At 30.6% G+C, this 14,273-nt stretch overlaps 1 protein-coding gene across 3 annotated transcripts in view; it reads right to left on the bottom strand.

Annotated features, from left to right (window-relative positions):
• The window catches only part of LOC143230488 (NAD kinase-like), a 149,633-nt gene extending 135,586 nt beyond the window's left edge, over positions 1 to 14,047 (bottom strand). For 2 of the 3 annotated variants that reach the window (XR_013016448.1, XM_076464156.1), the window contains exons 1-2: positions 13,475 to 13,837; positions 10,526 to 10,719 (exon numbers count right to left, since the gene is read on the bottom strand). Coding sequence is in view for 2 of the 3 variants with exons in the window: in XM_076464156.1 (XP_076320271.1) it covers positions 10,526 to 10,683 (158 nt within the window). In the remaining variant the exon portion in view is untranslated. Of the gene's footprint in view, positions 1 to 10,525; positions 10,720 to 13,474; positions 13,838 to 13,994 lie in introns of those variants that run through there. The other variant, XM_076464157.1, reaches the window with a different exon arrangement.
• Between the last annotated feature and the right edge of the window lie 226 nt (positions 14,048 to 14,273).

Here is a 14,273-nt window from a genome sequence, read left to right as displayed (position 1 = left end):
ATTATTTGGAACTACTGCACAGTAATGTATTGCGGCAACATGAAAAGATGTAATATTCTGTATAAAGCAAAGGGATCATATATAAAACCTAATGTATGCCATGATTTATTCACTTTTCTTCTGTGTTTAATGTAATAGTTTCCAGTATTAAAAATTAGTTCATTATCTCGTTGCCAATACTCGTAATTTGAGACTCCTGTACACGAATCGCTTGTTTATTTCCATAATTACTTCCATCACTGTATATTCAGTGACTGGTACCTTTCACAAACGCAGTCGTGCTATGCTTTAATATTTCAGTTTTCATAATTCTGAGACATGGCTCTTGGTATCTAGTACCTTAAACACACTACTATAACAGGGAAACTTTCCTGGCTCTTGATGCCAAATCTTAAACACTATCGCTTACAATCGATAAAGATTAGTTAAATCTCATGTAATTTCTTTCTTCTCGTGATACGTGTACAAGATACAGACATGCATTCAAACAGGTATTTCATATATGCCATATTCAGAGCCCAGCACTTCTCAGAAGCGTAAACTGGAACCCTAGAGAGAAAGAAGTATGAATGTTCTCAACACTAAAAAAAGCGTTTAATAGAAGAGTGGGTCACAAGTTGGGGGGGGATATCAGTCATGCACGCACAAATTATCCTCTTTAAGAAAAGAGGTCTCTAATGATTCCATGAAGATTATCATTTTAGGCTGTAGTTTATAGCTTCAGAATTACTACATAACATCATTAGCCCCATTCGGTTAGGCCATCAAGTTCGAAGGTTGATACTTTCTTATTAACCATAATTCATGCAGTATCATATTTCTTTATGCTTTACTTGATGCATGTTTTTATACTAGGAAAGAAAGTCACTCATGTTTCCGACAGTTCCAATAAGCATCAAAACAAGAAAAATCCTAACTGGGTTTTGAAATCTAAATCTACAGAAAGAATATTTACCAACTTTAAAGTGCTAGGCTCGGCATGGCCAAGCGTGTTAAGGCGTTCGACTTGTAATCAGAGGGTCGCGGGTTCCAATCCCAGTTGCACCAAACATGCTCGCCCTTTCAGCTGTGGGGGCGTTATAATGTGACAGTCAATCGCACTATTCGTCGGTAAAAAGAGTAGCCCAAGAGTTGGCGGTGGGTGGTAATGACTAGCTGTCTTTCCTCTAGTCTTACACTGCTAAGTTAGGAACGGCTAGCGCAGATATCCCTCGAGTAGCTTTGCGCGAAATTCAAAACCAAACCAAACATTGTTTTAATTAACTAAACATTCCATATCAGTTGAAGGATATTTCAACTTAATTATTTCGTAAATCTCAAAACCAAATTTGCATCCACTCAGAACCCGTCTTACAAATAACTATTTACATTTTTAAAAACTTGATTTTTTCTTGTTTTCTTTGATTTTTAACTGGAGAGGTATGAATGACGTCATAAAGATTTAGTTGTTTTGTTTGTTTTTTTACTTTACTAGGCGCTTCTTTTATATTCAAATTGAATACTTTTAAGTCTATCGCTTGAACAGCATCCAGGTCAATACGACATGACAATATATAAAGCGAGCGCAAAGTCTATTCGACTATACAATTAATATAACCAAAATTAACTAAATGTATTAAGTGTACCGTCCTAGCCAATTACCACCAAATAAACCTAACCGCTAAAACGAGGCTTTGATATTAGTGCGACAAAATCATATTCTGGCACAGAAAAATGTTTGCAAAAAGTATGAAACATTAGAAATGTACTAAAACAACAAAAAGTGAAATGACAAGAAAAAAACGTGTCCAGCTCAGCTAATGTTTGCTTATTTTGAATTAAGCACAAAACTATACAATGGGTTCTCTGTAATTTGCTCACCAAGCATATCGAAACCCGGGTCCGCAGACCATTCCGCTTTGCCGCTATGGAGGGGGGGGGGAAGAGTGCAGCTTGGTTAAGGAATTCCAGTATTAACACATTTTTCCCTAGATGTTTGTTCTGGTTTGTTTTGAATTTTGCATAAGGTTATACCAGGGATATCTGTGCCAGTCATCTCACTAAATCAACTGTGAAAGGCTAAAAGGAGAACAACTAGATAACACTATTCACTGCCGACTCTGGAGTTACTCTTATACCGACAAATAGTGGGATTTATCATTACATTTTAATCCCCCACTGCTGAAAGAGCGAGCATATTGGATGTGACGGGGATTCGAACTCGCGGCCCTCAAATTATGAATCGAGCTCTCTAACCACCTAGCGTATATTTGACTTGAAACACTGTTGCTTAAAACCCTTGATTTTCAACTTAAATATTTCTTAATAATATACATTTTTTCAGTGTTTTACTAGGTTATCCGTTTAAGTGTTTTTTACCTCTAGACCGGTAATGACTGGACAACAGTAAATGCGCTATCACACATGATTGTAGGTAACTTTAGAAAAACAGACGAAACATTTTTTGGTCTAATGCATAAAAAGTTTAATGCAAGTGGTCTTGTGTTTGCGTGCCTCGATAGGCATACTGGTACCTTGCTCCTTCAGGTGAGTAATGTTTAAAAACTTGTTTTTTGTTGTCGAGTAGGTAAGATAACAGCTATGGATGATACATACACAAATAATTATTCGGAATGTCTGATATCCTGTTAAAAGCACACTTCATTTTTGAAACACTTTTGCAAACACTGTTATTCATGGTTATGCATTTGTTCTATATCGATGAGTTATACTAAGTTTCCTATACAGCGACTATAAACAGTAATATATATAATTATTCTGATTTGATCCCGTATCACCAATGCTTCAGGTAACCTTAGGAGTGAAATAGATGAGGGTTGTTTGTATACTCTCCCAAGTTACTCCTTAGAGGTACTCCGCTTTTTTTACACCAATGTCTACCAAATTTGGTATGCACCATTAGAGCCCTTAAGTGTGTCATCTGTATTCATTTCAGTTACAGTTTTGACTAGCCTCAACATACCTTGACATACACTCTAGAACCAAGAAGGGGTTATTAATTAATGTTTTTTTTTATATTAGCTAGTAATTTTATCAGTAAATGGCCACCGTCATCCCCCTACCTCCAAATCACATTAAAATCAAATCATGAAGCAATCGCTTACATGCAGCATAATTCGACACTTTAGACTTGTATTTATAGTAAAACTAACAAGCTTGTCTGCTGCTGTCCCTAATATTGAACTACTGACCACAGAGAAAGGTGACCAGTTAGCAACCAGTCAGGTGCTGTGTCATTTTTACGAATTTTAACTCAGCTCCCTCGCTCAGAAATCCAGAACTCCACACATGGCCAAACCATGTCCCATCAGTTTAATAACTGTTTAAAGTGGCTCTTTTATATCCAATAAGAAGACCATATATTTTTATTTTTGTCCCAAGTTTTTAAACTTGTTATATTTCACATTAATGGAAGTAACATATACTACCAACATATATCTCATTAACAAAGTTTCTACTTTTATTTATCCTCAGCCTAAACTTATAAACGCCTAACTAGTCACATTTCATAGAACTAAACCTACCTTTCACCACTACCTCAAGAAACATCACTTTGTTTTACTGTTTAGGATAATTAAGAAAAGAGATAAACTTTATATACGTATAACACTTCAACGCGTTACAGGTTAATTTAGTTTTTATAGTGTTGATTATATAGAGTAGGTGCGAGTTTCTCTACACAGGTTTGTTTTAGCTTGCTAGTCAGAGGACAGAGTTGTAAAGCCATATCAAATACATAAAAACTAGACGAAAGCCATTATACACAATTAAACCAGTAATAATCTAAATGTATGCGAGATAAAAGCATACTTGATGGTGATCTCCACTTTACTTACTATACAGTTACCAATACTTCCTGTCATAAAGCCCATCATAACACCTACAAACGTAAAAAAAAAATGGGAAATTTTGTATACTGTAGTGGTTACAACATATCATAAGCTTTTAAATAATCAGATCGAAGTAAAGCATAAATGGATTAAAATGTCATCTTTACAAGAGTACGTAAGATCTGGTGAGGAAGGAGGAATCTCTAATACAGAGTAACTAATTTAAACCCGATCACGCGACATTGCACGTTTCGAATGCATGCTGATATTTGATTTCAAATACATAAACAGCCACAAAGTTTACCCATTATACACATGGTTTAATGCCCAAGTTCTAAAGATTTGTTTTCTTGTTCACTATGAAGTTAACTTAAGAGCAATTTAAAATTAGCTTAACATATTATTTATAACCCAGGAATAGCGCAAGCCACCTGGTTGATAAGTAATAGTTAAGATAAAGACAGCCTTGGTAGCAAACGATACAAAATACAATATTACACTTCTCTCTCAAATACGAAAAGAATGATATTTTAAAAACAGATAAAGTATCAAATACCTTGTATTATAGTTACAGTTCAACTTAACCTGTAACATATTTAAGGATTAGTCTAGTCAATGATTCAATCCATACATTAGCCCCCTACCTAAAGTAACAAAAATTGTTTGACTCTGGTTAGATTTCGTAAACACTGTAATGAACAAGTCACAACGAAAAGTTAATAAACCATTTTATTCCCTGTTTTCACGACATGATTTTACCTAATCTATTTAAAACGTTAAAATCATCGCATACACTTTATTTGGCAAAGATCACTTGAACATTATGTAATGTTTTTGTGTTTTTTTAATTTCGTGCAAAGCTACACGAGTCGTCCCTAATTTAGCAATGTAAAAATAGAGGAAATGCAGCTAGTCATCATCACCCACCGCCAACTCTTGGGCTACTCTTTCACAAACGAATAGTGGGATTGACAGTCACTTTAAAACGCCCCCACGGCTGAAAGAGCGACCATGGTTGATGAGCCGAGGATTCGAACCCGCGACCCTCAGATTACAAGTCGAGCGTTTTAACCACTTGGCCATGCCATTATATAATAAACAAACATGTGATAAGTTACATTAACAGATGTATCATTTACTACCAAGCTGATTTAAGTTGCTTTTATTCTCTTGTAATTTAAATTTTACGTCAAGCTCAGAGTTCCATCACTGACTATTTCCACAGTTGCAATCAAAATCACTTCTAGTTACCAGACTTTCCTATTAAAGTTTATTCTACTACAACGCTTAACATCTGAGTTATGATGTACAAAGTACAATCTCGAGATTGCAAACACTTGAAGATGACCACAACTAAGGATGTGTGTAATAAATATTTAGATTGTACATCTTTGATATTGTTGAAATTTGCGCACAGCAAGTGGCAGACGAGAAGGAAAGGAGCTACTAACCAACATTGACCGCCAACTCTTGGGTAACACTTTCACCTATAAATTGTAGGATTGACCGTAACATTATAACACACAGACAACCAGTGACGTAGCCAGGTTTTCCACTTGTAGAGTAGAGGGCAGAACACTTTAAGAGGGGCAAGTAAATTATCAGATTGAAATTTATCAACACTGTTTTTTTAATTTTTAAAATAATGATCATCACGTTTATTACTCATAAGCTGAAATAATCTGCGGATAATATGTCTAGATTTTTCAGGGAGGTCGAGCCTCCTTGCCCCCTCCGCCGGCTATGCCTCTGTCTTTACGGTTGAAAGGATGAGCATGTTCGGCTACGAGTTGCGATCCTACGTCCTCAGTAATGTAATTATTAATTTAGTTATGCATGGAGTTCACGCACTATTATAAGGCATAAAAAAAAGTAAGGACAATAAGTTACCATGCAAATAAATGTATTTCTATATATGAAAATCAATTAAATAAATGAGTTTTATATTCTATGGAGCATATGAAATAAAGAAACGTGTGCTTGTATCATACTTGTGTTTGAAAAGACGACCATAAATCTGTATTAGTAACAACACATCATGGAACAAGAAGTGGAAAATTTATCCTATAGATTTATAATGAGGGGAAACAATTAGTTTCTTACGTGAATAACTTAGTTACAATAAAAAATTGACCTAATACTCAAAACTGAAGTATTATGCATTGATAATAATGAAATGTACATAAAAAAGTAAAAATATTACACATTATAACAGGATGGCTGGAAGCTTTGAAACAGCGATCTGAAATCAAAGCTTGTAGGAAAGCCATCTTCTCAGAAACGGGAAGGAAAATATTACGGTTCTTAATTCATATTCAAGTCAATATTATAACATTCACCAGTCCTGTTTAAAACAAAAGGAAATCCAATGAAAACAATCTGATTGGCTCCCACTTTCCGTGAAAATAACATAATTCATTTTAGCACATTATACTAAATTACTTGAATGATAATTCTTAAATAAAATTGTCTATATGAAGACAAATAACAAGAATTATCGTTCCGCTTTCGAGCCTTTATAGATACTGCCAGAACGATAGAAGTTACAATGTACAACTCGCCACACAAGTCTAATATCCGATCGATTTTAGAATCTCTTGACCCAATTAAATCTTTAACAAAAATTTAAACATTGATAAGGAAAATATGAAATAAAACTTTCAAGTATTGGAAGGAAAATATGATAAGAAAAATAAGTTATTTCTTTGATAAGGGCACAGGTATAATATAGGCTGCAAATCTTGCGAGGCTTCATGCAGTTCGAGAACGTGAGAGAAAATATATTGATCGTATATACCATAATGCACTGATGTTTGTGTGCGAGTGATTTTGTATAAAAAATATATACTAGAATTCATGCATTCACATAAAATACAAGTAATTAAAACGAATTTTCACACAGATATATTTATAAGCTCTTCAAAAAAGTAAAAAACAAGGTAAACATATGACACAGAACATTATTACGTTTGACTAAAAACTCAATTCATAAATTATAATACCAAAATAAGTTCGTAAAGACAAAGTAAAAAAAAACAAAAACGAAAAAGTGTATCAAAATTGAATTAAACATTATATGTCAAGTCTACTCTGGAATTCTTACTTTAAATATGCAAGTATGTTAACTCATGGTAACGATTGTTGAACTAGTAAATGTCAAACAACTGCACACATTCAATTCCTGTTAAACTGACCCACAGGACATTCTACAGATAAATGACCCAATTCATTAATCATTAGATTACAATGAAATTTCTTAACATGGTTTGAAATAACTACCTGAAGCATCTCAAGTGAAAATATAATACAAAAAATTGCAGTAGTTACTGAAATTAGTACCATATTAATCTCATGACAATTAAACACGGGTACAATTCAGATACATTTATACGCCGATTATATCATATCGCCCTCACTAAACTATTGCATAGATCTACACTAAGGTTCAATGAATGTTACTGTCAGGAATCATTCCTTGCTCCCCGACCTAAAACAACAGCGGTGGCGGCTAAAGACACGGTAATTAATATAAGAGCGTTAGAGTCTATACCATTCTCTTGGTGAATACTGGTAGAAAATGTATACATCAACTGTGAAGGGCATGTGCGCTTCCGAAACTAGGAACAGTTTGCTTTGGGAAAAAAAATCATTGTAAGCCTTTAGCTGTATTCGTAGGTATTGTACTGTTCCAAGTTTCTATTCATATTACTGCGTTCAAAACATCTTATCCAGGATAGGTAGGTCAGTGACATTGATTAGAAACAGACTACTACTTTTACCTTATTAAAAATGACGTAAGTGATCACAAACAGAACCTCAAGAATACATGAATAATTATAATTTATTACAAATGGAGATTATAGATACATCCAGACTCAAAGGCTAAAAATTACAGTGAAGGTGATTAATAAATTCTCACATTATACTGAGATGGTGTTTGGCATACACCTGTGTACAACATTGAAAATTCAAGACACGAAGTTTCTTTCATACAAAGTGTTAAATATAATAGAGTTATATTTTTTATAAATTATTTTAAAACACCTGTGTCGTTAATGTTTTCTAGATATTAAATGCATAACAGGTAATAAACACAATGGGTGATTTCAGGTTCAAATTGCAAAACCTATCAAAAGGGGGAAGCTTCCAAGAGGAAAATGGCACCTACATTGGGTATGCAACTCAAATTTATACCTAGCTATGACCCCCATTATGGGAAAAGACAACATATAAAATACTTTAAGGTATATAGACAAGGACTAAAGCCCACACTGCACATTAAAGCTTCATCAGTGGTCATTCTTTTATTTCAACCACAACCTAAAATCACTCTCACACAAGCTTCAGTCAAACTATATTCAATAATATATACAAGCTGGTTAAGAATAAATTTTGTACAAGATCATAAAAAATATAGCACACATTTAATAATGATAAATGTGCAAAAAACATTGCTTTGTAACACATAAAATGTTGAATAACTTACAATACTGAACAGGTGTTCTACCACTTACCATAAAGTAACACAAACTAAGTAATAAATTAAATTTAAAAAAAAAACACTGAACAGAAATACACATACACACGTATATAAAATTTGACCAAATATACATTACTGCTTTGCAGTGAAGTACTTTAAATGTTTTTAAAATGAGAATAAGAAAATTATTAGTTTTTATATACATAAATATATACATACACACACACACACACACACATACACAAGAAAAATAAACATAGTAATAAATGTATTGAATAACACATTAACAAAACAGATAAGTGATGAAATGACTTAATCTTCATTGTAATGAGAGATATTTTAAACAGTTTCTGTAAATAAAAGTACAATGTGGCTATGGCCAAGAATACATTAACTTATTGCATGTGTACTTGTAGTACTTTAAGGTAATTAGGAGGACTACTGAACATTGTTATTATAGTACCAAATGTCTTTGGATGAAAGAAAATTTATACATGACAGTCCACAAGGAAAATACATAAACATATGCTAAATATAACACAAATAAAGTAAAACAAACATTACAATGACAGACTTCTTTGCTTCAAAGTTTATTTTGTGACAAAACTGGCTCTCACTTCATGCATAGTATTATTAAATTCTTACTGCATCATAATATCAAAAAGTTAGGACAGATGTTACAAACTTGAATGGTCTAGTTAAAGTAAGAAAAATAAAATAACTCTGTCATGTCATTACAGAAAAAATGTTTAATGTGCAAGGTAATTTATGGTTATCTATTTGTGACAAAGTTTCTCGCAAGTTGACAAGAATAAATAAATGCATATATAGTTGTTTTTAATTGAAAGTATGCATTATAAAAACTTGAATCTTCAAAAATACCATGTATTAAACCTTACAAGTAAATTGTGCACTAAATTTTCAGGTTACTACTCCAAATAAATTTAGTATTATATTAATCAAATAACAGTAATTTGCCAATTGGATTTTAGAATTTAAGTGAAATTGATGTGTTATTCTTTTGTTTATAAATATACTTAATGTAAAAAAAAACAAAAAAACTAATTCATTTATTGACATTTGAAACAAAGGATTTAAAAAAATGCACTAGTGGACTGAAATGGATTTATTTCACTGGCATTAAACATCTTAGATGGCAAAGCATAACTTAGTTAAAAGTTTCAGAAACATCTCAAGTATATCCAAATATTCTTGTATAATTCCCAAAGAATCCTCTACTAACAAACAGTTATGCAACTTAATTTTGCTATACAGAGTTAATTTCAACCAGAAATAAATGAAAAGATGGAAGTATAACTTCAAAACCACAGTGTGATTGATAAAGTATTATTTGTAGGAGAATATCTTGTTTAAAAACCTTGTAACAAGTAAAAAAATGCTAATATAAATTTAGTGTTTCTGTTACAACCTGTACTTGTTTCTCTAACCAAAGTTCATTACAAAAATGAAATTGTTAACAATGCTTATCAAAATAAATCTAAAATTTACCATGGAAACATATTTTATTTTAAAATTTGTATAAATGAACAAAACTGAACCCAAGAAAAAGCAAAATTAAATCAGACCTGCATTTTATTATACATCCACACATTAACATAATGACACATTTAAAGAATTTTTACTTTTGTCTGTTATTTATATAACTAAATAAAACACTCGTAACATTTCACAGTACTTAAATATTTATTGATGAAAACAATGTTATATGTTACTAAATGATGCAATAATTTTCAAATTGTGCATACTAAACATTTAAATAAATTGTTTATTACATTGTTTCAAATAGGGATAAATTTTAGTACAAAGATGTAATAATTAATCTGTAAAACACAATTAACAAATCTTTTTGGAGCACAATATAACCACATAATGAGCTTTGACTAAAGGAAATAAAAGTATTCATCAACAAATCAAATAGCTGACTATCATTTGAAAATGTTAATTTTTCCCCCATCTTAGCTCAAAATACAATATTTGTAAAAATGCTACCATGCATGTACTTCTAATAACACTAGTGTTACAATAAAGGTAATAAAAATTACCCACACTTGGAATAATACAAAAAAGCATATATCTTCTGGATAACAAGTATTTTAGTTATAACTAAATAATTCAATTGTTAATAAACAGGTTAAAGAAAATTAAAGCAATTTTAATTTCAGAATTTTAAAAATTGCTTAAAAGTTTTACCTACCTGAATTGAGAAAATTTTTCTGTAAACAAGGAAACGTGCGTTTTATTAGTTTTTTCAGCTACTGTTGAACTTTCAGAGAAACCTTTTGGAGAGCTAGGGTTATCATTAATGGGCACATGCACAGGATCCTGTGATTCCAGTTTATGTTCTCGATTCATTTTGTTTTTTTAACTGGAACTTGTAGCTACTTATCTCTGAAAATTATATTTAATGAAAAATCTAATTTAGAAAATAAATTTTATCATAAAAATTTGTTATAAATACAAAAATTACTGCTGGGAATAAATATTTATAAAACTGATTTTTCTTAAATTTTTCATATTTTAAATCAAAATTTATCTGTTGCATAAAATCTCTGGATCTTTATTTCAATAACAAACTGAAATAAATACATTCTTGCCATCAAATAAAAATAATGTTTTCAGAAGTTTTCTTTTATTTGACTACTTAATTTTACCAAAATGAAAAATCTACGAGTATTTTGAATAACTTCTGAAAACATTATTTTTATTTGATGGCAAGAATGTATTTATTTCAGTTTGTTATTGAAATAAAGATCAAAATGAACATAAAAAAGGTTCTGTAATATATCTATTTTTTCAATTGATTTATTTAAATAGTTACATTTGTTGAAAAACACGGACAGAAAAAACTGGTATACTTCTCATTTTAAATTCATGGCTACTGATTAATATTAGTACTCTGATACTGAGTTCTGTGACATACAATAACTTCTTTTACTATCATACCAGTACATTCACTCCACCTGATTAACAATTAACAGTTAACATTATTTTCATGGCAATAAAAAACAAAGGCTTAACATTCAACCTTCCAGTTTATTCAGAGCAAAAATTTATGTAGATTATTTCTTGTTCAGAAATGTAGACTTACATTTTAATACTAATTATTTGGTAAATATAAATTTATTTATGCAAAATATTTCAAAAATAAATGTACAAAACTACAGTGCAAACTCAGATATATAAACACATTAAAAGTATAATCAATCACCCCCCTATTAATCTTTTATTTTTACATTATTAGTTGGTTAACACATCACTGCAAACAAATGGGTGAAGTTTGAACTACCACACTCCTAAATCAATCATATGTAATATGTGAAAAATACATTTTACTTGCTTCCATAACTTTAAAACTTTATTAATAAAATACTAAAGTAAATTTTAATACATACAGAATAACTATTTTTTAGAATTCCATTTTAAACTTAAAATTGTAAAATTCTCATATGATATCAAATAAAGTGTTAATTTTGAGTTTAATTAACAAAATAAGAAAAAACTGTTTTATTATTATTATTTCACACCCACCCTTGAGGAAAGTAAAGATTTAAACCAATCCTTTATCTTTTGGGAAATTACCTATACCCCTCTTAAATTCCTATAAAATTCTAACCTCTACTACTGATACTAACTCCATATGTAACCACCTTAGAAATATAAAACTATCTTACCTGGAGTTTAGCCTCTCCTTACCTATAATTTGTTTAACTGACTAATGAACATTTTAAAGAGAGACCCTGTGTGTGTTTATATATTTCATACCTCAATGTCTATGGTTTGTACAACATTGAACACCAATGCATATAATCAAGTAAAACATTTCTAAGCAAAACATGCTCACAGTTCAATCAGAAAAAATAAAAATCAGGTATGAAGATCAATAGATAATGTAAATATTACTGTATTAACATTATATTAGAATATTCATAATATTTAAAATACATTTGAGCTTTCAAATAGGTAACTTCTGTAGCTGAGAACACATGTTCCTATTTTGTCAACTACATCAGATCTAATAACAATTATAGCATTATTATCATTATTATAAAAAGCAATACAGTTTTCTATACAAGTTAGAACTATATCTAAACACTTAGTCACAAGAGTTCTGGATAATATACTGATGTATAAAGGAGAAAGAGTGAGTCAATTTCACCATCAACTATTATGTAGAGAACTTTAATGGCTAGAATAACACATTTTGTGTTAATGATTAGTCTGAACTAAACAAATATAATGACAATAAACAAACAAAAACATTAAATTACCATGCGACATTTTTTATCAAAATTTTAGGTATGAGATACTGTCTCACTATATAAATGTAAAAGATTTTTAACAATATTTAATTTGTAATACTTCTGCAATACTTTAATTAGTTACCTTTAACAGATTCTTAGAAAGTTAGCTATACAATTACCAAATTTTACATATTAGGCCTAAAATATTTATTTTTGGTAAGTTACAAGTACTTTTTGACCAAACTAAAAAACTTTCTTGTATTGTAAATGTTGTGAAAAGTTACTGTATAGTTCTAGTCAAACGTTACTATTAACTTTGTTTTTATTTGATAACTAAATTAGTCATATTTTTCAAAGGTTTAAATTTTTAAATTAAGAGAAGAAACATTATTTATATGGAAAAATAAAAATTTCAATTATTCTTAAGCCTACTTATACAAATTATAATTCGTTTTTATGTTAGCATTAAGTACTGAAGTAAAGATGAACAAATCACAAAATAAATTATATTTGCTTTTTTTCATAAAATTACATTTTAAAATAAAGCTTGAATATAAAAAGTGAAATAGTAAAAGGAAAAGATATACTAGCAACATACCCTAGCGTTAATAACAAGACAGTAATAATTTGAATTATTAAAAGTTAAAATAAACCTTAACAGAATATTTAGATGTTGCTTATACAGAAAGACGCCTGGAACCTGAAAGAATCTGCTGTAAATAGCCAGTTCGCTTTACTCAAGTCGAATGTCACTATGTCAAACCATTTATCAAACAAAAACACAAGTTACAGAATTGTATTAACCTTTTTTATATACGTGACTTTTTAATCCAATTAATAACACATAAGATCTCATTTAAAAAGTTAATTAATAAACCTTCAAAACTTTTATTTTAGCTTACCAATGCTACTAGGCCTACATGTACGTTTTAACAGGTGTCTGCACTTTCGTACAAATGCTAGGTTAAGTTTTCGCTTGATGTAGCAGACGATACCTTAAGTCACAACATTGCGCATGCCCTCGAGTTAGTTATCATCCAACATGTTGACGAAATATTTTGTGTCTTCATATATTGCTTTAGGATTGAAGGATTCAGATTATAAGTCAGGATAAAACTGTTTCCCACAGGCCTGATACATACTAAGATACGGTATTAATTCAAACAATTTACAATAATCACACATCATGAATAGCACCACTTGTAGTTTTGACAAGAAACTTTAAAAGTTGAAAGTGCCCCCGAATGTCCTAAAGCTAATCAGGCTGAAATTGCATATTTTTATAACTTAGAAATGTTGAAAAAAGGAAAGTTTCAACGATAAAATTATTTTTATTTTTTTTGTTTACCAGTTAATAAAAATATCTTAATAACTCTTACGGAACCAGTTATGCAGTTATTCATTAAAAGACAAATATTTTACCTTTAGTAAAGATATATTATGGTTTTTGAATAAGTGACTAGGCAGATAGTGTAAGCAGACATAGTATAGTATGGATTGAAACATTTAATAAACTAGTGACTGACATTGTATTTATAGTACAGGAATGATATCAACCGTCATTACGTAGAACACGTAAAAATGTTAAACGTCTACTAAATATTCGCCCTATCTCAAATAAGCAAAATAGAAGCATTATTAAATGGTGTACATAAATTTCAAAAATTAACTGTTTCTAAGCTTTTCGGAAAAAGTTTAGAC

The sequence above is a fragment of the Tachypleus tridentatus genome, chromosome 10 (assembly GCF_004210375.1).
Source record: "Tachypleus tridentatus isolate NWPU-2018 chromosome 10, ASM421037v1, whole genome shotgun sequence".
NCBI classification, from domain to species: Eukaryota; Metazoa; Arthropoda; class Merostomata; order Xiphosura; family Limulidae; genus Tachypleus; species Tachypleus tridentatus.
The sequence above is the reverse complement of the archived record's forward strand: the minus strand, read 5'-3'. Positions and strand labels throughout refer to the sequence as shown.